At 39.0% G+C, this 24,463-nt stretch overlaps 1 protein-coding gene across 1 annotated transcript in view; it reads left to right on the forward strand.

The window, feature by feature from the left end:
• Window positions 1-1,972: 1,972 nt before the first annotated feature.
• LOC113057816 (protocadherin Fat 2-like) overlaps window positions 1,973-24,463 on the forward strand; it is a 47,532-nt gene continuing 25,041 nt past the window's right edge. Inside the window, exons 1-13 of the mRNA XM_026225344.1 lie at window positions 1,973-2,229; window positions 4,712-7,990; window positions 8,879-9,190; window positions 10,939-10,997; window positions 12,050-12,361; window positions 13,328-13,538; window positions 16,442-16,581; window positions 16,765-17,040; window positions 17,392-17,602; window positions 17,820-21,860; window positions 22,097-22,293; window positions 22,560-22,713; window positions 23,274-23,507. Of these exons, the coding sequence (XP_026081129.1) occupies window positions 4,741-7,990; window positions 8,879-9,190; window positions 10,939-10,997; window positions 12,050-12,361; window positions 13,328-13,538; window positions 16,442-16,581; window positions 16,765-17,040; window positions 17,392-17,602; window positions 17,820-21,860; window positions 22,097-22,293; window positions 22,560-22,713; window positions 23,274-23,507 (9,397 nt within the window). The 5' untranslated portion in view covers window positions 1,973-2,229; window positions 4,712-4,740. The remainder of the gene's footprint in view (window positions 2,230-4,711; window positions 7,991-8,878; window positions 9,191-10,938; window positions 10,998-12,049; window positions 12,362-13,327; window positions 13,539-16,441; window positions 16,582-16,764; window positions 17,041-17,391; window positions 17,603-17,819; window positions 21,861-22,096; window positions 22,294-22,559; window positions 22,714-23,273; window positions 23,508-24,463) is intronic.

A 24,463-nucleotide genomic window follows, 5' to 3' on the forward strand; every position in this document is an offset into this window, starting at 1 on the left:
ATGATTGGTGGTTTATAATACTTCATCTCCACATTAACCATGTTAGCTGATTATGTATGTATGTATGTAGGTATGCTTGTATGTGTATATGTGTATATCTATATATACATAGTTTTGTAGTATTTCTTGTTTTTATATATGTATTTGTTTTATAATGTTCTTAGAAATGCCCAACCAGGGACAGGAGTTGAAAATTAGCACTAGCTATAATCTCTATATGCTGCACATCAGTTACAGGCTTTGTATTGTAACTATGTTTGCTTGTATGGTCCCTGTTAAATAAACTTTAAATAAATAAATAAAATAAATAAGCTATTACTCAGTACACTGCCAACATGAGTAGTTCATTTCTGGATGTTTGTTTGTTTTTGAGTTGAATTCGATTGAATTAAATGATTCCTATATTTTTAACCACTTAAATAAAGTTGGTTTTATATTGTTTTATTATATAAATTGCACTGCATTTATTAGAACGGTCATGCTTTTACAATATTGCATAAATATAGCCTATAAGTAATCATAGAGAAATATAATGTAGAAATTCAAGTATTAGTTGTCTGCTAATAGCCATTAGAAAGAAATGATAAGTAAAAAGGTGTCTGCTAGTAGCCATTTATTTTTACAGCATCACACTTGAAACAACTTTTTAAAATGGTCCAAATTTACACACCACATCTGAAAAGACTGATGGCGACTTAATGCAAATATTGACATCCTGAGTGAGAACAATGATTTAATTAAAGTTTAGAGGTTTTTTAAGGGAAGCTGAATACAACGACACTGTCTCACTCTTTCACAGTCCTCTGACGGTTAATGTAAATTCAAGGCAAATGAGAACATGAAGAATCAGAGAAGCACACAATGAGGAAGGTCAACACATTATCTGAGAGGAAAGAGTCTGTCAAGCCCAGATGAAACTGCTTTTTTTCCTGCTGACTGATAGTGAATGCTTCGCTCTAAGGTGGTGCCAAAAAATACTTTGTATCTTTTAGTTTGTGTATCCTCGGATTAAGGGGTTTGGTTTCCTTCCTTGCATTTTGTAAGTGATGATTGATTCATTATCAAGATATGGTGTGAAATCATGTCAGTCCACTAGCTCTAAAATGACAGGATGACATTAAATACTGATATGAACATGGTTAATCCACTCGTAAAACTGTCCAAATAAGCAGCATTGTGAGACAGAGATGCATGTGGTTCTCTCATGCCTTTAGGGTTGCACATTTTTCACTTCATCCTCAAAATGCACTTCGGCGAAGTCCACCTGCTGCCGGTGGCCCGGTGCCCACCGTCTGTTGAGTCTTATTTGTGGGCCATGCCTGCTGCCATGTGCTCATCCTCTCTCACTCCACGCCACATCTTGGCACTGAGTGTGGGGTCTGTTTACATCATCTCTGGTGGGTAGCTGGACCAAAAAGCCCTGTCGTACCTCAACATACAGCTCTGAAGCCATTTCGGCTCTTTATCATGAGGTGACTGTGGAGAACTTTTAATTGGGGAATCTGCTAAAGAAATGCGGATCACCTTGCATCTCAACATGATACGCATTGCACTATAGGTAGTGTGAACGGTGATCTCTGTTTACATAACAGTCAAACAAAGACTATGTGCTTCAGGCTGTTAGCACTAGCACTAATAATAGGTAATTGCCTTCTGGTATCCGTTGGAGCGGTTTTGTGTTTAGCTATCGTGAGTTATTTAGGCACTAAGTCTGTTTCGATATTTTGTCTGCAGCCTTCAAAAGCATTGAGGTGACTTCATCTAGCACAATGCAGAGACTCTGAACTGTAATTAGCAATGTGAAACCTGTGAGGTGTGTATTTACTTGGAAAGGGACTTTGTGGAAAACTTAGAGATCTACCTCACCCAAAGGCTAAAACAAACAAAAAGACAGACGGAGAGAGAGAAAGGGTAAAAACACCTCCAATCTGTGTGCCCGGCTGAGTTTAGGGGGAGGGTTTAAGAGGGAGGGACCATGTCATCAGGATTGGGGAGGAGAAGATCAACCTGATTCCTCAGGGAATGAGGTGTCTCAACAGCCTTGCAACTCTACTCTCGTGAACACGCTAAATTAGCTGGAACCGTCAACACTGGCTTTTCTGGCAGAGTTTTAGTGTTCATTATGGATGAGAAGCGATTAGCTTTATTTCCGCACTGGAATACTGTCATACCAAAGGTGTGAGGACTTTGGGAAAAAGTTTTATGTATAGCTGCAGTCGAGGACCTCAGGTGAGTTTCTGAGATGTCAGGCATGCGGTGTCAGCTTGCCAAACTTTTTTGCCTCATTTCTGTTGAAAGTGGATTTTAGCACATACTTTAATCTACATCCAAAAGTGTGTTGGTGGTGCTTTGTGGGATTTTATCAATCTTGTTATTTTGTTGTGGTAAACATTTATTTGGGCTGCAGTCGAGCGTCGTGGTTAATGCGTGGTAAGAAATCCTGAAAAGTATATATTTAAAAAATGAAGTTCCTGGTGCAAATATGAGGGTCATAGTTATTAGATAATAATTACAGTAGGTGCTAGTAAATGCAAAAAAAAAAAAAGTTATTAAAACAAACTACTATGTTCTATTAATTCAAAAGTTCGACTTGTCATCTAAAACACAAACAGAAGCTGTCCTCTATTCTGAACTTTTTGACTGGGGGCTAAGGTAATCTTGGTCAATACAAAATATTATTTATTTCTAAATACACCTAGCTATTTCTAATCTTATCCATCAAGGAGCCTTTTAACTTGGTGTGGTCATCAGAGATTATTTGAACATTGATTTGATTACATGTTAAACATTTTGTGGTAGCACACATAATGCATGAAGGTGGACACCTTGGAGATAACAAGAAGGTGGTCACCTTAAGTGTCCAGGTCCAGTTTAATTGGGTTTAAGCCATTTGTCTAAACTATCCATTCTCTGAAGCCTTCCTAACAATTAAGATAATTGCCTCCCTGTGGAACTAATTGTGGATGTGAGGTTGTGAGGATGTGATATCCGTAGACAGATGGGGAACCAACTCACACACAAAAAATGTTGTAAAGATCTTTCAGAATTTGTGCAAAGTTCTGAGGAACTTCTGAGGAAGTTATTTTTTCTGAGGATTGCTTTGCTTTAAACAAAGATAACTGTGTTTATCAGAATCTAATTAGCAGGCAGTTCAAGAACATTTTGGAAGGAAATTAAATTCAGCGTCATCTGGATATCTCGGCAACATACAGCTAGCTGTTCTGTTGAAAATGACATAGTGATGCTTGGCTCTGGCTACAACTTTTGCCAAAAATAAACCAACAACAACTGCTAGTGTAATTTTATGCACCACAAAGCATTAAACATGCAGGGAATATAATAAGAACTGCTGTAGCATCTCCTTAAAAGCTAATAATAAAAAAAATGCAGTATGTGCAATAGCTGAAGACTGCACTTTGTTGGTTAACAGTAGAACATACTTTAAACACATGCATCAGTTTGCTTTGATGGGAGTTTCTTGAGTATTATTAGTGCTTGATACACTAAAAGTTTGATTTATTATAGTACATAGTACCATTACAAGAGTGCAAGCATGCTGAACTGTTCACAGTATCCTTAAATGACATTAAATCTCACAAAACTGGTAAAGTGAGAAGGGATAGTGAAATGAGATCAGAGTGTGCCGCCTGATTGAACGTGTGGCGGCAGTTAACTGTGAGAGTGTAGGCTGGAGGGCAACACACTGCACATCCTACTGCTCCACAACAAACTCTCCTTCAGGGATTTCACAAATCTTACCTGTTGGATTTCGGGAGATTTCAAAAGAGTTAAGAAGTGTCACACACTGTATTGTAGTTAAAGGGATAGTACACTCAAAAATTAAAATCACCCCATTATTTATTCATCCTTGAGCCAAGGTGTATGACTTATTCTTACAGACGAATACAATCAGATTTATATTATTATATGCCCTGGCTCTTCCAAGCTTTATGTGAATGGTGGCCGAGATTTTAAAGCCCAAAAAAGTGCATCCAACCATCATAAAAAGTGCTCCTCATGGCTCCAGGGGTATAATGAAGGCCTTCTGATCCCAAATGATGATTTGTTTAATAATAATGTCCATATTTTGTCTTATACAACTTCATGAGAGAGTTGCATTCCAGCGAATGATATGGAAATAGGCATAGAGTAAACTCCAATGGCGAACAATGTGTGCTTTAAAAGTTTATCTGAAACTGGATGGGTGGGACGTGAAAGATAAATTAAGTCTTGTTTCTAAAAATTACTGTCGAACAAGAGGGTGAGGAAGGGAAGCGCAATGTCAGGCGCCCCCCAAATATATGATTTTGGGATCCAATTTGAAGAGCAACCCAATGCAGTTTATTGGTTACAGTACTCATTTTCATATGCTAATTGTAGTTGACTTGTACTTAAAGAAGACTGGCTCAACCATGTGGAAACATATCAAAAGAGTTATGGTGCTCTTCTTATGGTCAAACAGTGTAATGTAGCTTGTCAAGGCATGTCAAAACGGGAGAAAAAATACCTGTCTATGGTCTTTCATTAGGTAAAACTGACAATGAGATGAGTCTGTGTGCGTGTTTTTGTGATTTCTGGTTTCGGTATGTGGTTAGATAATGGTTTTTGTAATATAAATTTGACATCTTAGCTCATGGTAAGATCATGTTGTGACACAGCATGGTCTACTTGTCATATAAAGGAGTTTTAAAAATGTTTTCCTTCTCTTTAGGTCTGCGGGTCCATGTTGAGACAGTGAGGATGGCTTTCACAAACACAGCCATAATTCTCATCGTCATAGCAGTCCTAGGAACGCTAACCAGATGTCAGGGGAGCCTGGTTAAAGACAACTCTCTGCTGAGATTCACCCATCATTTATATAATGCCAGCATTTATGAGAACTCTGCCCCCAGGACCTATACGGAGAGCCCGGTCCGAATGGGCATCATCCTAACTGATTTCTTCTGGGACATTAAGTACAAGATTGTCTCTGGTGATGATGATGGCCTTTTCAAAGCCGAGGAGATAACCATAGGAGATTTCTGCTTTCTGAGAATCAAAACACGAAGCAGTTACTCAGCTGTGCTAAACAGAGAGGTACGAGACATTTACACTCTCACCGTCGAGGCTACAGAAAGCACCTATGACAACCGAGCTAGAACAAAAGTATCAATCCAAGTGCTTGATACAAATGATCTGAAACCGCTCTTCTACCCTGCCTCTTATCATGTGGTAATCAGAGAAGACACACCGATCAAGTCAAGTCTGGTGGGTGTGAGTGCCACGGATGCTGATATTGGCAGCAACTCAGAGTTTTATTACTCATTCACCACTAGATCCCACCCCTTTGCTGTTGATCCATTCACTGGGACTGTTACACTTATAAAGATGCTTGACACCAGTCAGAGAGACAGGTATGAGCTGACTGTGCTGGCAGAGGACAGGACAAAGAAAATATCTGGCGTGCAGAAGTTTGGAAATGTAGCAAAGGTGGTTGTGACCATTCAAAACGTGACAGAGAACTTTACCCTCATCACACCCACCAGTCCACAAACGGATGACGACAAAATAAGTTTGAACATCAAAATAGAACCCAAGGAGAAGGAGAAAGTGGCATCTTTAAGTATAGTTCAAGGGGATCCTCTGAAGTGCTTTCAGATTGTTCCATCGATGTTGCACGATGGTGGCTTTCAACTGGTCTCAACAAAATGGATCGATTGGTCGCAAAACCCATTTGGACTAAACATTTCCCTTCAAGCCAAAGACGAAAGAAACCCTCCTTTGCTAACACCAATAAAAACTGTGCATATCCCTCCTCCTCCGCAAGCTATACCTTTGACATTTGAACAGGAACTCTATTATGTCACTCTCAGTGAATTTTCTCCACCGAAAACTCATGTAGTTAGAGTATCTGTAGGTTTGAATTTCAAAAATATAACCTACAGCATCAAAGAAAACCTGGATAGCTATAAATTCAAAATCAGCACCCAAACTGGTGTGATAATGACTTCTCAGACTCTTGACTTTGAAAAGCACCACCACTATGAGTTTGACGTCACAGCAAATAATGGGGAAGCGTTTACCCGTGTCGTTGTGGATATTACAGATGAAAACGATAATTCCCCAAGGTTCACATTGCCCTCATACCAGGCTTCTCTGCCTGAAAATGTCCCAATCGGAACAAGCATCTTGGCTGTCTCTGCTATTGATGTGGACAAAGATAATAACGGTTTTGTAACATACTCCATAGCAAACACAGGTCCTGTTCCTTTCAATATAGACCCACTGACCGGTGTGATTTCGACCTCTCAGGAGTTTGACTATGAGCTTATGAAGAGATGGTACCACCTGAGAATCTGGGCCTCTGATAGCGGAAGCCCTTTCAACAGGGTAAGTGAATGCTCTGCGACCATCACCATGACCAACGTCAACGACAACGTTCCAGTGTTTGAGCGGGTGGCATGCAATGCCTCCATACCCCGAGACTTTGCTGTGGGGAAGAGTATTGCAGAGATGTCAGCACTCGATCTGGATGAGCTGCAGCAGATCATATACAGGATAGAGTCTGGGAATGATGATGGACTGTTTGCAATTAACCCTGTTTCTGGCTCTATTAAACTTGCTAAAGCAATTCCCCCAAATTACAAAGGCACAGAAAATCCTTTATATGTACTTAAAATAACAGCAACAGATGGCAAATATAGTGCTTACCCCAACACCATGACTGTGCGCATCACAAGCAACGGCGAAACCGCCAGCACACATTGCGAGGAGACTGGAATTACAAGGCAGTTAACAGAGAAGCTTATTGAGTCATTTAAACCATCTCTCAATTCCAAAGAAGAGGAGTTCATCTCAGATATTCATATAATTAACCAACACTCTCCGAAGTTTATAACGGGCACACCAAGCTCGATTGACATCAGGGAAGACTTTGCTCTCGATAGATCTGTATTGCAGTTTAATGCCACTGACAATGACTCTGGCTTTAACGGAAAGCTTGTCTATGCAATTTCTAGTGGAAATGAGGATGGATGTTTTACTATTGACACGAATACAGGTGAACTGAAGGTAATCAGTGCTTTGGATAGAGAGAAAAAAGAGTTTTACATTCTCAACATAACCGTGTATGACCTGGGATCTCCACAAACTTCTACGTGGAAGCTTCTTGCTGTTAATATTCTTGATGCAAACGATAATCCGCCATTATTTTCTCAGCCAAGATATGTTGTGAACATCCCAGAAAACACAGAGGTTGACAAAAACATATTCAAAGTCAATGCAATCGATTTTGACTCTGAAGACAATGGAGCATTTAAATATTCGTTGTTAACCTTCACTGATTTGTTCAAGATTGATGAAGTCACAGGGGTGGTGAAGGTAACTGGGACTTTAGACAGAGAGACGTTTAGTAGATATGTCCTAACAATTGAGGCCAGGGATCAAGCCAAACTGGACCCACAGCTTTTCTCATTTACAGATCTGGTGGTTGTCCTGGAGGACATCAATGACAATCCTCCAAAGTTTGTACCCACAGTCTACAGGATCAAAGTTCCTGAGGATGTTCCTCCAGGCACAGTGCTGTTATGGGTCGAGAGCTTTGATTTAGATCTGGAGAGTGGAGGTCTTATAAGCTACAACCTGAAGAACAGTGAAGCAGGGACTTTTTTCCTGGATACATCCACAGGGTGCTTGACTCTGGAGCGTGAACTGGACTTTGAGAAGCAGCAGTTTTATAATCTAACTGTTCGTGCTGTAGACCACGGAAAGCCCCGGTCTTTATCATCTTCATGCTCCATTGAGGTTGAAGTGTTAGATGTAAACGAAAACCTGAACCGACCCCTCTTCGCCCAGTTTGTGCATAACACAGCCGTTATGGAGGATGCAACAGTAGGAACCTCAGTATTGACACTAACTGCTGTAGATAACGACCTGGGACAAGATGGCCTAGTCAGATATTACATTCACGATGGCTCAGGGCTTGGCATCTTCACAATTGATGAAGAAACAGGTATGATTGTGATTACAACATGTCTCCGCTACTTTACCTAAATAGAAAAGTACCTAATGGATATTTCTGGCCTTTTCTATTACAGTACTTGCCTTGAGCATTTTGGGTCAACACTGCATGTACAAACATTTAGAGATCAGTCATAAGGCATTCCAAACATATGTAAAGACAAAATGAGGCATGACTTTCTCCTAAACTTTGAAAGATTTTAGCCATTTGAACATCTTTCACATAAACTATTCTTTTTTGACTACTTTATATTTGGTTTGAGTTTTGCAGTTCTTGTGCACATTGATTTATGAAGTGATTCAGAATTAAAGGATAAAAAAACTAAACAGACGTTTATACTTGTGATGAATGTTTGGTAACAATTTTGATTAAAGAATGCATATTTACTTTTAACTAAGAGTTTTCCTTCAATAAACTCTTAATTTGTTGTTTGTTAATAGTTACTAAGGTAGATCTGAAAGGGATAGTTCACCTAAAAATTAAAAAAACTGTGATTAATTACTGACCCTCATGTCATTCCAAATCTGTAAAACATCTTCATGTTCATCTTCAGAAAACAAATTAAGATATTTTTGATAAAATCCAAGAGCTTTCTGACCTTGCATAGACAGCAATGTATCTACCAAGTACAAGGCCCAGAAAGGTAGTAAGGAAATTGTTAAATTGGTCCATGTGCCATTAGTGGTTCAACCTTAATTTTTTGAAGCTACATGAATACTTATATGCTAGAAAAATGCATGCTAATAAGCAACTTGTTAATAGTGACAACTGGTCCTGAAATGTTTAGCATTATATGAAGACAAACACACATTTATTGTTAAATGTGCAGAATATTGCTGTTGGTATTGGTTAGTGATTCTGGACAATTACATGTTGCAGGTGTTATTCAGACCGCAGGCCTTCTGGATCGTGAAGCCGTGCCACACTATTGGCTGACAGTTTATGCAAAAGATCTGGGCACTGTACCCCTGGTATCCTGGACCGAGGTCTACATTGAAGTTTGGGATATTAATGACAATCCCCCTGAGCTGTCCCAGCCTGTCTACTTTGGCTCGGTGCGAGAGAATTTGCCAAAGGACAAATCTGTGCTAAAAGTATCTGCCACGGATATGGACAAGTCCTCTGAGGGGAAACTAGCTTTCCAGATCCTTGATTCTCAGCGTGTATATTTCACCATTGGCGCAAAAACAGGTAGGCTCCAGGAAAAGTACTTGATCATCAGTTTTGGCTTTTTATAGGAATGATTAAATAGCACAAGTTTTTTAAATGGGGATTCATGATTGATTAAACGTGTCTAAACACATGTTTTATATAAGGGTGGTATGCCTCGTGAAGGGCACAATGAATAGGACCTCTAATTACTGTGAATACTGTGATCAAGTGTGTGTCATTTTATGTCAAGGGTGAGGACAGTTGTTAAGCAAACCCACAGAGCCACACAAACCACAACACCTCTGGCCCTTTTTGCAGCTCAACATAGGTTTTGAACACCAGCTATGAAAATTACATTAACCAGCGTTGCAAGCTCGCACTTGTCTTTACTAAGTCTTGTCTCTTTGTTGTTTCATCTGCCCCACCTTGAGCTAATGCACAAGGATTATAAAGAAGACAGGGGGTTGGGTTATATTATGTGAAGGATCTACTTCACTGAAATGTTCATTTGTAGATGTTGTAGACTAGACAAAAATGTTGAGATGTTTGCATTTCCATTGTTAAAGTACTAGTGGGTTTGACTGGAAGCTTGGGGTGAAAACTTCTTTCAAAAACCCAACTGGTGTGAAGCATTACTTTTAAGAGATCTCTATGAATATTGTATGCATGTACAATACTGTATAGTCCAGGAGGATCAAGGAGAATGCTAAATGAATATAAAGATCAGGAGATCTGGCTCTTGGGGTGGTGACAGCAACAAATCACACTTCAATGTGGTTTAACCTGCTTCCCTCAGGGCTAAAGGGACTAGAGTTTTCTGGAGGTTTTTGTGTGTGTGTGTCAGGACAGGAAAAGACAGGATGGTCTGAGATGACTAATCACTAGAAGGAACACTGTGACTAAGCTAACCGCCTTAACAGCTTAGCACCACTAAACCATAGCATTTATCGAATATGAACACTCTCTAGTGAGTATGTAGGCAAGACAAATATTTGACAAATTGTGGGTTGGGAACGGAGTTTACATTATCAAAAGCCAAATGAAGGGAGATTAAGACATGAGAATAGAGACAAAAACGGTTGCTTTGTAATATTTTGAAAGCTAAAAGTGCTAAAGACGTGTTTTTAATCCATGCATTTGCCTATTGTCCCATGCACGGTAGGGACATCTTTCCACAGGTGGGCATTAATGCCAAAACCACACTTTCAGGATTACTTGCCTAGATACAGGCTTTCATAAAAGCTCAGCAGGGTTTGTTTTCAGCGCTGCACAAGTAGATAGACACAGTGGGTCCCTGCCAGCCCTCGTCTACTGAGACGACACTCCTAAGTGTTTATTGCAGTGGTAGTAAACCAGTATCACTGGTGCAATTTGGCCACTTTAGCCTAAAATCAGCTGTTGAGAAGCGGAGCACACTTAACCAAGCTTAACACCCAGTTTCTGTCTGAAAACCTCTAATTCACAACGCTTCTTAACTGCAGTGGCTCTTAAGCTGTGGCTCATTTTTTGTCAGTTTCTTGGCAACTGGGAAGTCTGGTCTTTTGGTCTACGTCAGCGATGGCTAAATCCTCACTGACACGGACATGAAAAATAACCGTTGTTCCCACGGCTTGTATACCAGAGGTTGACCTAGTATAAACAGTGGAACAAAACAAATAAAGCTTGAAAAACAAAGCGGTGGGAAGGGAAAGTAAAACGGGCAGCTTGGGGTGAACGAACAGGTGTGCCATCCATCTGAAGCTGGTGGCATTGATCAGCCTGTCTGTTCTTCCTCTATGTTTGTTTAGGTGTGATCAGCACCCTTGCTCCCCTGGACCGGGAGCAAAAAGCAGAGCATATCATTGAGGTAGGTTCACTTTCTTCCTTCTGTTTACTAGGTCATGAACCTCAGGCCTGAGCCTTTCTCTGGCTGATTCCTGAGAACATGCTACTGTTTGTATTTCCAGTGTATTGTTATATATCACAGTCTTAAAGGGATGGTTAACCAAGCCACACACTGTGTAACACATAAAGAAGACATTTTGAGGAATCTTTAGGTGCGTCTTTACCATGCAACAATTCAGTGTCCATTAGCCCCAAAAGGACAAAAAAGCATGATAAATGCATGTATGACTTATTTTAAGTCTTCTGAAGCCAAGCCAAGTTTTGAAAATGATTCACTCATAATCATCTCCTCTAGTGTGCTGTTAACTTCAGAACAATTGTCACAGAATCATTGAGTCACAGTTGAATCAGAGAACCGGATCTGTCCGATCTGTGAATAAATCACTCTTGTGAGCCAGTTCCTTTGAACAAACTGGTTGATCTGGTTCACAAATCTTGCATGATCAATTTGAATCATTTGATATGTTGTTGAATAGAAAAGACATGCAAGATTCACTCCAAATGTTGTCCTATAAAAAGTAACAGCATTTAATTTTGAATGAAGTACAGTACATGAAGCACAAAGGAGTAAAACAGTAAATAATTTAAAGGGTGATTGAAAATATGTGGGGGGTTTTTCACCCATAAATAAAGGCAAATACATTTTTTGATGAGAATTCACATTTGAATCACATGAGTGCACTTCATCTTAAAATAGTTATAGTCTTAGTGAATAGAGAATAATCTATAGTGAATGCTAACATAAAGAATATTATAGCTGTAATACATTATATATGGAATTGTGTATTATTCATAAGTATCTTTGTTTTTAATATTTAGTTAATGTTTAGTTCATATTTAGTTTAGTGAACCTAAGAGCCAGTTTGATTAGTTTCTGTTTTGTGTTTGATTAATTACTGTGTCTCACAGTGTTACCTACAAAGTGTTACATGCTCTGAGCAACAGCTGTTTATTTAAAGACAAATGTGGTTTTTCTTTGTGCACATGATGTTTCCCTCACCTGCTGTTGTTTAGGTCATGGTATCAGATGAAGGGGACCCTCCATTGAGCTCCACTGCAACTGTAGTCATTGAAGTCCTGGATGAGAATGATAACAGCCCTCAGTTCAGCCATAAGCTTTTCCAGGTTAAACTCCCTGAGCTGCAGAGCACGGCTGAGCCTCAGGAGATCTACAGGATGGTGGCCCGTGATGATGATGTGGGGCCCAACGGCATGATCACGTACAGTCTGGAAGACAACAGTGAGGATCGCTTTGATATTCATCCTGAGACCGGGGTGGTGACAGCTAGAGGAGAGTTTGTTCGGGGCAACTACAGTATTCTGACGGTACGGATACAAACTAGTGCTGTGAACTTTTAGACTGACAGGGAGTCTGTGTGATTTACAATGCTAGAGTTTGGTTCAGAACAGCCATTTGAATCAGGATTTTTTTTTCTTTGAATGCTTCCAGTAATTTATGAGAAAATAAGTATTTTGGTCGTGTCATATTGTTTTTTACTCTTCTGAATCACCATACTATTGCAGATTTGGGGTAAAAAAAAAAATCTGGTGTAATTTTTTAACTGTAGGTCATACGTTTGGAATAATTGAGATTTAGCTTTCTGTTGCTCACTAATGCAGCATTTATTTGATCAAAACACAGTGAAACCGTAATAAGATGAACTATTATTACAATTTAAATGAACTGATTTTCTATTTAAATAAATTTAATATCATTGTTTGTTTCTGTGATGACAAAACTGAATTTTCAGCATCATTACTCCTGTCTTCAGTGTCACAGAATCTTTTAGAAATTGTTTTGCATAATGGTTTCCACAAGTTGCTTATAATAAGAAATGATTCTTGAGCAGCACATCAGCATATTAGAATGATGATGCTGGACTTTCATCTTTACCATCATAAGTTTAAATTAGATGTTAAAATAGATTCCAAAACACTTATTTTAAATTGTAATAATATTTCACAATATTACTGTGCTTGGAATATTTTTTTTTCTCCAAATAAACAACATGGTAAGCATAAAAGTTAAAAAACATTCAAAACCTTAATTATTACAAACTTTTTACCAGCAGTGCAAATGATTCACGATTCAAAAGCCTTATTTAAAAAATTATGCATATGAATCTGCAGTGATTTTAAGTAAAATATTCTGAAAAAAAAAGTCGTTATAATGCTACTAAAACACTCAACAAGCATAAACAAAATATATAATGATATATTGCATAAAATATTGATAAATAAGTACAAAAAAATCCACTTTTTCACCTATAATTTTCTCCTTCACTATCCTAGATTCAAGCAACAGACCATGGCCACCCTCCAAGAATGTCTAAGGCCCGTCTACATGTTGAATGGCTGCCCCAACCTGAGCCCAGCTCCGATGTGTTGGCTTTTGATGAGCCCCCCTTCAACTATGTGGTGATGGAGACAGATCCTGTCACTGACATGGTGGGAATCATCCGAACCGAGATCCCTAAGAACCTACTCTTGTTTGACATCATCGGTAAGCACCTCTCTATCATTTACCATTACAATAAATAAACAAGATCGTTCTTACCCCACTGTCAAATGGTTTTGTCATAAATTTAAGCATAAATATAACAATATTTAGCCCATTTATTTCAACATTTAGAGTGGGGAAAAATGCCTCAGAAAACTCTTACAAATAAATTTTAGGAGCTGACAATATTTGGCCAAGATGCTTTTTGAAAATCTGGAATCCTTAACATGAATGAATACTTAACAATGCATATTACAAATCAAAAATTACTTTTTGATATATTCATGGTAGGAATTTTACAAAATATCTTTTTAATATAATTTTGACCCATACAATGTTTTTTTTTTTTTTTTTTTGCTATTGCTAAAAATATACCCCAGCGACTTAAGACTTAGGTTTTAGCTAATAGCTATGCAAAATAAAGAAAAACTTAATTGTATAAGAGTCAAACAGTTAAAAAGGCCTGTAATGGTACAGTACCGCATGTAGGGGGTCTAGTGTCCTGTGATGCTGTAGCGTCCCTGTCTGTGATGAGATCTGTTCCAGGAGGCTGATCTTAGCAGTGACACATTTCTTCAGATGACAAGCCAGAGCACCAGAGGAGCTGTCTTCCTCACAGCTCTGCCATCAGTCTCTCTGTGGCCGTGCAAGCAGCACATATATCGCCTGCAGTTAAGGGCTGAACCTGACCTCCACTGTGCTCCCGCATTCTTACCTTCAGCCCTGCAGACTCACTCCGAGAGAAATGAGCTTCAGTGGAAATAAATCCCAAGCATTTGTAGTAGGAAGGGAAAATGAATCACATGGAAGAAAGTTTCACCTGTTGGCTATAGATCTTGTTTTATCTCAGCATGGTTCTGATATTATGACAGTGAGGCCCGCGTTTCATCATTCCTTATCTTACTCTTAGATACGAACATATTATATTTTAACCAGCAGACTTTGGTCAATCTGATTAAAAATACTCTTTGATATGGGAACCAGTGTCATGCATTTCAGATGCTCTTAGAAATAAAGGTGCTTCAAAATGTTCTTCACAGCGATGCCATAGAAGAACCATTTTTGGTTCCACAAAGAACCATTCAATCAAAGGTTCTTTAAGAACCATCTCTTTCTTACCTTTTTATAATCTGAAGAACCTGATTTCGCCACAAAGAACATTTTGTGAAACAGAAATGTTCTTCAGATGTTAAAGGTTCTTTATGGAACCATTTGGACAAAAAGGCTCTTCTATGGCATCGTGAACCACCTTCATTTTTAAGAGTGTAACTTGCACATTGCTTTGAATTGTCATATATATAATTTAAGGTTATTCACCTTTAAAATCTGATTTTTAATTTGATTTTGTAAAATACTGGTCTGTAAACCCTACACCTGTTTAATTTGGAGGACATAAATAAATAAATCCATAAATAAATAAGATACTGTAATAAGTTATGGATTATTACTTTGCATGTTTGAATTAGCAGTGCATAGTTGATTTGTTAACTGAAACATTAAATATTCTATAATGTCTTTATGATGGACCTCAAAGGATGATGTATATTAAAAGCATTAATTTACATAGCAGGAAAAATATTCATATTTGATGAGAATATAAGGTCTGAATCTTGTGCAGTGTTGGTTAGAAGTTGCATGATTGCATAAAATCATCTCTAGTGTGCTTTACTTTAAACATAACCTTGATTTTTCATCATTTAAGGCTTTGTTTCACTGTAGCAGCTTTTTCAACCCTTGAGAAGTCAATTATGTATTAATTAAAAAAATAATAATAATCAGACATTTCTTCAGAATATATCTCAACCAAGGCCAGTATTAGATATGGTTGATCTTCAGGAAAGAGATAAATCCAGTTGAGGATTGCTTTGTAAAGTTTGCAAATAAACATAAATCAGGACCAGAAGGCCTTCAATAGGTGGATTTTTTAATAAACACCATCTGTTAAAGCAAGCATGAATTTACCCCCACTGAGTAAGACGTCTGGTCTTTTTATACATGTGCCAAATGTTTTCCCTCAAACAATAGTTCTGATCTGAAGTGTCACAGGAGTGCCCTTGCTTCATGTCATTATTGTACCAGGATGGGCATAACAGCACAGCCTCATTTGAGCTTTAGAGAGCAATTGTGTGATTGTTCCCATATTTTGAAATGTGAAATCTACCGTATGCTGGTGCTTTTCATCAAGCCTTTTTTTTTGAAGATTGTACCTTTATTATAATTCACCTTAATCATACTGTCACAACACTTCATGTTACTCACTTGGCCCTAAAGTAATCCACACAGGTTCACCCACAAAGGTTCACTCGGGTGTTGATGGTAAACCATCAGATGTGTGAAACATGTTATTCTAGCCTAGTGGTTTTCTAACTTGGCAGATTTTGCTTTGGACATTGAGTGTTGACCCAAAATTGCACAAAAAAAAACAGTTCTCTTCAAATCAAACATTATAATGGATTAATCTTCAAAATATGAATATAATATTGATATGAATAAATATTAATCTTAGCTGTCAGTAATTCTCACAATGGCTCAAAGCATGTATATAAACCTAAGTGAAGCTTTGTGGTTACATACATTTATAATGAAAAACACTAGTCTGTATACAAACATTGCAATAAGTTATTATTTGTATCCTGTAATTATGTAATATCAAAATGCATACATTTAAATATTATTTTTGAAATATTAGCACATAAACAATGGTTAATTGACCAGCTAGAGAAGCGAAAAAGAAATATACAAGTTTGATTGGATGCATGCCCTTTAATGAATAAAATATGTAGGAATGTTTTTTCCTTCCTTTCAAGTTGACCAGCCTTTTCTGTGCTTACATTTATGTGGTTAGTTCAGAAAAAACAGTAGGTTGAGAACCACTGATCTAAACAATAGGTAATTTTGTATCTCAGGTGGTGATGAAAAGCAGGACTTCTACATTGAGAAGAACACAGGGAGCATTGTGAAAGCTAGACGTCTGGATGCCGGCAGAAAATCTCATTACAACTTAACAGTCAGAGTCACAGATGGATCTCAGGCCATAACCACTCAGGTATGAGCACACATGCCAAATCCATCACACGTTGAGTGCCAAGTCAATAAATTCATAGCTTGCACCTCTGCAAATAGAATGCAAGATGAAAAACTTACCATTGTCATCAGGTCAGCATTTTAATATGTCTCACTTTAAGCCAATGGACAGCTGAGAGATAGTGGTTTGTCTTTCTTTCCTTAGGCCTACATTCAAGTAGTGGATATAAATGAGCATCGGCCCATGTTCTTGAAGAGCCTCTATGAGGTGAGCGTGCCAGAGGATACATCTCCATGGAAGGAGATCCTTCACATCAGTGCCCACGATGCAGATGCCAACAGTGGACTCTATTACTCCATCCACAGCAGCCTTAACCCAGACAGCCTCAAGTACTTTCACCTGGACCAAAGGAGCGGTGTGCTTGTCATGAAAGAGGAGCTAGACTACGAGACCATCTCCACTCATACTCTGATCGTGATGGTAAAGAGACACTTGACTTGACTCAACTAGACTCTCATCTCAAAGTCTTATGGAAATAGTAGCCAGTGCAATCTGTGACAATTAAGTACAAGCTTTGATTAAATTGATGTGAAAACATTTGGTTATTTTTCTTGTTAAATCATACTTGAGTTCATCATGAGTCAATCTCAGGTCCCACACTTAATGAAATAGATAGGGTCAGAGCACAGGGAAGACCATAGATTTACATTCCTGAAAAAGTCCTGACCTCAATTAAGTACCTAAAAAGGAAAAAGAACAATCCGTGGTCAAAGGTTATCTTCCTGGCTTTTGTGCCACACATTCACTGACCCATGATCTTTATCATTCCAGGTGCGAGATGAGAAGATCCCAATAAAAAAGAACTTTGTGAAGGTTGTTGTGCATGTAGAAGACTGTAATGACCACAACCCATCGTTTCTGTTTGCTCATTATGAGGGAACCATAAGTAATCTTGCACTCACTGGCACTGAAGTGCTAAGAGTCAAAGCTCTGGATAAGGACACAGGGAGCAATGCAGAGATTGTTTATTCCTTTCACTCTGGTAAGACATTTGCCTGGAGCACTGCTACCTTTGCTTTTTAGCAACTTTTCATTGAAAGCATAAATATACTGTAAGTTAACGAAGTCTTGCCTTAAAGCTTAATTTTAATGTAGGATTTATAAAAACTCTTGGGTGGCAATTAAAAAATGGTAATCGTATTTAATCTGGTTTTGACATTTGACACAAAATTTACATAAACTATCTCTTTTTCATCTAGGGGGGAATGTAGATGGTGCTTTTGAAATCGACCAGGATACAGGAAGCATTCGTGTGTCTGATGCATTAGACAAACTTCCGCAGGAGGAGTATCACCTCACAGTAAAAGCCACAGATCAGGGCTTTCCCCAGCGCAGTGCCCTTTGCCCTGTTACCATCACCGTAAAGCTGTCTGAATTCACACCACCCAGGTTCTCCTCCGAAGAATACATCACTGAGATAAGTGAGGCCGTGCCTCCTGGCTCCCCTGCGCTATCTGTCTCCGCCAGCTGCCCGTCCTCAGTGCTGTACAGGATCACTGACGGCGACCCCAATGGGACGTTCAACATCAACATAAACTCTGGACACTTGTCTGTCCGAAACACACTGGATTTTGAGCAAGACTCCTCCTACCGTCTGACAATAAGAGCTACAAATACTGCGGGAGTCTCATCTGATGCAGTGGTTTACCTTTATGTAATAGATGAAAATGACAACGCCCCTGTTTTCCATCAGGACACTTATTATGGACAAATCAGTGAGTCTGCACCTATCAACAGCATGGTAACAGGGGAGAACAACACCCCGTTAGTGATCAAGGCATCAGATGCAGACAAAGACACAAATGCTCTTCTGATCTTCCAAATCCTTGAACCTGCTGCTCAGAAGGTGTTCACAATAGACCCAAGCATGGGTACCATCTCCTTAAAGTCTATGATTGACTTTGAGGCAACACCTGAATTTGTCTTCACAGTTCAGGTGTGGGATTCTGGTGAGCCATCGCTAAGTGCATCCAAACCATGCAGAGTAAACATTCGTGTGCTGGACATTAATGATTGTCCTCCAAAATTTGCTTTACCTGTATATGAAACTGTCCTCACCTTACCGGTTTTTGAAGACTTGAATGTAATCCAGGTGACAGCTCACGATGTAGATTCAGAAGTGGCCTACATGATTTCGGAGAGCACTAATAAAAATGCTTTTAAAATAGACCAGTCTACTGGAATCATCTCTGTAAATGATTCGTCTGAACTGCAGTCCCATAGTGAGTTAAAGATCACAGCCTCAGATGGGTTATATAAAGACACTACCATAGTGAAATTCAATATCACCAATGCAACAAAGACTAGTCTGAAGTTCGAGGACAGGATGCATGTGGCCACTGTTCTGGAGAACAGTACTTCTATAAAAATTTTAGCCGTTCTGAAAGCAACAGGTAGCTACCTGAATGAGCCCTTGCAGTACACTGTCTTGAACCCAAATGGGAAGTTTGCAGTGGTTCCATCGTCTGGAGTCCTGCAGAACACCGGTGTTCCATTTGACCGGGAGGAACGGGATAAGTATGATGTTGCTGTGGAGGTCCGAGACATGAGGCATCCACCACGTGTGGATATCACTCATGTTAAGGTCTATATAGATGATATCAATGACAATGCCCCAGAAATATCCAATTTGCCTCATTCACTGATGATATCGGATGAAATTGAACCAGGGGATGTTCTCTTTCAAGTGCTAGCGACTGACAATGACTCCGGTGAGAATGGATCTATACTATTTTCTCTGGAGGACGATTTTGGCCTCTTCCGAATCGACCGTTATCTTGGAGATGTGTCACTACTCAGACCTTTAGATTTTGAGTCTGTGAATAAATATGTTCTCACTGTACTGGCATCAGATGAGGGTGAGCCGAGTCTGTCAGCAGCTGGGACCCTGTACGTCCAAGTGCAAAATCGTTCTCATCCGATATTTCAAAGCTTATACTACCCATTGAAATTACCTGAGAATATAAAGCCATTTACAACAATCTTGCATGTTCAAGCAAGAAATCCTGAAGGATACCGCCTTATCTACAATCTAGAGGAAGACAATGCCTCAAGTTTTTTTAACATTGATTTCAAAACAGGTGTCTTAAGTGTCACTGATTTCCTAGACTTTGAGACTCAAACAAAGCATATTTTGACTGTTCGTGCCACGGATTCGGTGACTGGTACCTTTGCCGAAGCCAAAGTAGAGATTGATGTGGAAGATATAAACGACAATGCCCCTGTCTTTCAGAGTCTGTCTTATGTTACAGATATGTCTGAAGGCCTTCCTATAGGCACATCTGTTTTACAAGTCTCGGCTGTTGACAATGATTCAGGCAGGAATTCAGATATAACTTACCAGTTGGTTGAAAAAGAAAATGAATTTTTTGAAATTGACCCACTAAGAGGGACTTTGGTGACATCGCAAGTATTGGATTATGAAACCTCGCAACAGTTCACTCTGAAAGTTAAAGCCACAGATAAAGGCACACCACCTCTCAGCGGTGAGGCTCAAGTCATCGTGAACATCATAGATGTCAATGATAACCCTCCAGATTTTAACGAGCCGTCTTATCGGGCCTCTCTTGATGAAAAAGCCACTTGTGGCCACATCGTTATCAAAGTTCAGGCTTTTGACCCCGATAGTAAGGATGACCTCCAATATAAGATCCTGTCAGGCAATGAAGGGAGGTATTTCTCAATTAATGAATCATCCGGACTTATCTCGTTCTCAAATGTGTGCAAGAGAAACCTGGATCCATTTTATAACCTCACCGTTGCAGTTTCCGATGGTGTGTTTCAGAAGACTGCCCCTGTTAACATTGACATGACAAACGGCAACAAGCACAGCCCCTATTTTAGCCAGAACATTTACGAGGCAGATCTGGCAGAGAATGCAGAAGTGGGAACTCGTGTGATCCGACTGGCTGCTATTGACCCGGACGATGGTCCATACGGCAGTGTCGATTACACTATCATTAACAAGCTTGCTGATGAGAAGTTCTATATCGGCGAAGACGGACAAATTGTGACTTCTCAGTCTTTGGACAGGGAAAATCCATCGCAACGAGTGATTGCAATTAAGGTCATGGCTAAGGACGGTGGAGGAAGAGTGGGGTTTTGCACTGTAAAGATTATTCTAACAGATGAGAATGACAATGCCCCTCAGTTTAAAGCCTCGGAGTATCAGGTTTCCATTCAATCCACAGTGAACAAAGGCTCACCGGTTATACAGATAATGGCTTATGATGCAGATGAAGGCAAAAATGCGGATGTAACTTACACAGTAGAAGAAACGGAAGAGGTTACGGAAGATATTATTGAGGTCAACCCTTTTACCGGAGTGGTCAGTGTCAAAGAGAGTCTGGTTGGTTTGGAGAATAAAATTTTCAGCTTCAAAGTTAAGGCTCGAGATGGAGGCATACCCTTTTACAACTCCTCTGTGCCAGTACAGGTGAAGGTAGTCCCACCGGAGGTCACTTTACCCCAGTTTACAGAGCCACTGTACTCGTTCTCAGCATCTGAGGACCTCCCTATCGGATATGAGATAGGCACAGTCAAGGCTGACACTGACATGCCACTGATATACAGTTTGGTAAATGGCAACACTATAGACAGCAACAAAGAAAATGTTTTTGTTGTTGACAAAGAAAGTGGAACTCTTGTAATGCAGAAGAACATTGACCATGAAAAAACCAAGACGTACAAGATTGATGTGATCGCTCAAGGAAATCACAATGGCACCGATGTAGCATCTCTTGTATCTGTTCTCATAGAGGTTCAGGATGTTAATGACAATCAACCTGTATTTGAGGCTGACCCCTATGAGGCCTTCCTGGCTGAGAATTTGCCCCCTGGCACCACGGTCATTCAAGTGACAGCTAGTGATGCAGATACAAATGTCAATGGAGAAGTCTCATATACGCTTGAACCGGACTCAGACGACATTGGTGACATGTTTGCCATTGATTCACAAACTGGCTGGATTACTACCTTAAAGAGGGCTGATTCTGAGACCAAACAGCTTTATAGATTCTATGTTGTGGCCACTGATCATGGTGACACTGTCAAACTATCCTCTTCAGTACTGGTTGAGGTTACTATCACAGATGAAAATGATAACCCACCTCAGTTCACAGAGGAACTGTACCAAGGGTCCATCCTTGAAAACAGCAGGCCTGGAGAAACCATTGTCACTCTGACGACTGCTGATAAAGATGTGTCTGAAGAAAATAGAGAGATTGTATGTTATATAACAGGTATGCAAAGTCACTTGTGTTGTTAAATAATGGCTCATTGTCTGCAGAGATGACAGTTGTCTGTTACTAGGTTTAAATCATTATTCATGAAACTGATTTCCAAAAGAGCTTTTGGCTGTACAATTCAGATTTTACATTTTGCTTCATCTCTGACCGTTGTATAAACATTTTTTTGCATGGGTGAAGTGATGTATTTTGGTTTTAAACAAATACTGTTGGTGTTTTCATCTCTGAAGATGGAGACCCATTGGGACAATTCTCGGTCACGGCAGTAGGGGAGGAGTGGACATTGATTTCCAAAAGTCCTCTTGACAGAGAAGACAAAGACAAATATACTCTTAAGATAATGGCCACAGATGGAAGGTTTCAAACATCTGCTAATGTGGAGGTCCATGTTCTTGACCTTAATGACAACAGCCCTTTGTGTGAGCAAGTAAGTCAGATATTCTCCAGAAGATATATGTGTGTTTCTTCAACTGTGGGCATTTTTGTCCCTGTGGACATGTAGAGAACAAATGCAAAATAATAATAATAAATAATTCTAAAATGAAAATAACATTTGCATTTTAAACATATTTGGGTTATTGTTCTCAAATTGCAAAACAAGATAAAATATGATGTTTAATGATGGCTAACTTTTTTATTAGAAATTTCTCCATTTGGAAAATATTTATTTAGTAAAATTTTCCCTTTTCCCAGTTACTTTATACTGAGGCCATCATGGAGAATTCCCTGTCGGGATTGTTCATCCTGAAGATCTCTGCTTCTGACCCCGACATCGGAACAAATGGCCAAGTGTCATTCACTCTTCATGGACCAAATGCAGACAAGTTCCATCTTGACTCCAAAACTGGTAATTTTAATCTCTAGATCTAGATCCGCCTACATATTTCTACATATTCACCGTTTAAAAATAAAATTAAGAAACATTTAGAGATGACCTTTGCTACTACAGTTTTGAGGAAATCAAACCAACAACAAAGATAAGAGACAACTTTCCCAGGGCATTCGACATTTTTTGAATTCCTTGTAAACACTGAGAGTATTCGATATATGATAAGTTTATGCGACCTACTTTCTTCCAGAGTATCCTATCTAAATGTAACATCTATTAAGTCAGTTATAATTGGTTTATCCAAGGTACTCGATGCATGAAATGCTTAGGTAGAAGCAAAGGACTGTTTCCAGCTCTGTAGTGTTAAGTTCCTGAAACAGCAACTATTTTTTTTTTGTAGCCATGTTAGAGAAATTAAACCACTAACTCCAAGTAAATGATCTGTTGTGCACATTTATTAATTAAATAACTAGTCAAGGCTCGTCTCAGATGCCATACATGTTACAACACAGTGTTTAACCCTCCCCTGTTATTGTCAATCAGTAAAGTTTCTTTGTTTTTTTTGTTTTGTTGTTTAGGAGAGCTGTTCACGCTTGCTGTCTTGGACCGGGAGCGGGAAACAGAATATGATCTTGTTGTCAAAGCGACTGATGGCGGTGGCCGCTCTTGTCAGGCAGACGTCACACTCATGGTGCAAGACATGAACGACAACCCGCCACAATTCTCCACAAGCCATTATGACATCACAGTGTTTGACAACACAACGATTAGGACGCCTATTGCTGTCATTTATGCCAAAGACCCAGACACAGGTACGGTTTCTCTTGTCACGAATGGCTGCTTTAAAGCAAAAAAAAAAAAATGCTCAGAAAGCATTAAAAGCCCCCAGCTTTTTTCCTTGTCCCATCACACGCAGGTTGAAATCCTAAAGGTATGCAGGGTTTGATGTACAGTAGGATTGAAGGCTGTCAAAGAGAAACATGATTAGGGAGGGACAGACCACACCTGGAGATGTGTGTGAACATGTAAAGTACACATACTGATTACTGTCAAAGGGATTCACGTGAATTTGAACTACTTTGCCTTTTATATAATACTGTATGTCTTCACGTGATGAAATGACATTATTCTCTCTAAGCACCAGTATAACTCAAATGTGCAAAGTCAAAGAACAGAATGGTTTTATCTTGCAGTGTGAGCATGCATTAGGGGTAACACTTTATTTTGATAGACATTCTGCTAACGATAAATAACTGTGTAACTAAATGTCACCATGCAGTCATATTAGTATGCTTAATATCTGCTAACACTTTAATACACTTGATGCTCTAGATATTCTTCTGACTATAAGTAACTTTGCAAGTACATTTCTGCCAAACCATAACCCTAATCTTAACCTAACAGTCTACTAATACTCTAATGAGAGTAAGTTGATATGTAGTTTCAATTTAATGAGGGTTAGTTGATACATAGTTGCAAAGTTACTTATGTCAAGCAGAATGTCTAAAGTGGACTATCAAAATAAAGTTAAAATTAAATCCACAATAACCAATAAATAATTATATTGCATTATCTTTAGGACCATTTCTCACTATTAACTAGCATGCATATTTCTAGCATATTGGCTGTTTATTAGTACTTCTAAAGCATATATTAATGCCTTATTCTCCATGATAATATTTTAGATCATTTAATCCTAATTTAACAACTACAGTATTTCACTAACTATTAATATGCACCAAATTAGGAGGTTATTGATGCGAAAGTC

This window comes from Carassius auratus, chromosome 39 (assembly GCF_003368295.1).
Source record: "Carassius auratus strain Wakin chromosome 39, ASM336829v1, whole genome shotgun sequence".
In the NCBI taxonomy this organism is placed as follows: domain Eukaryota; kingdom Metazoa; phylum Chordata; class Actinopteri; order Cypriniformes; family Cyprinidae; genus Carassius; species Carassius auratus.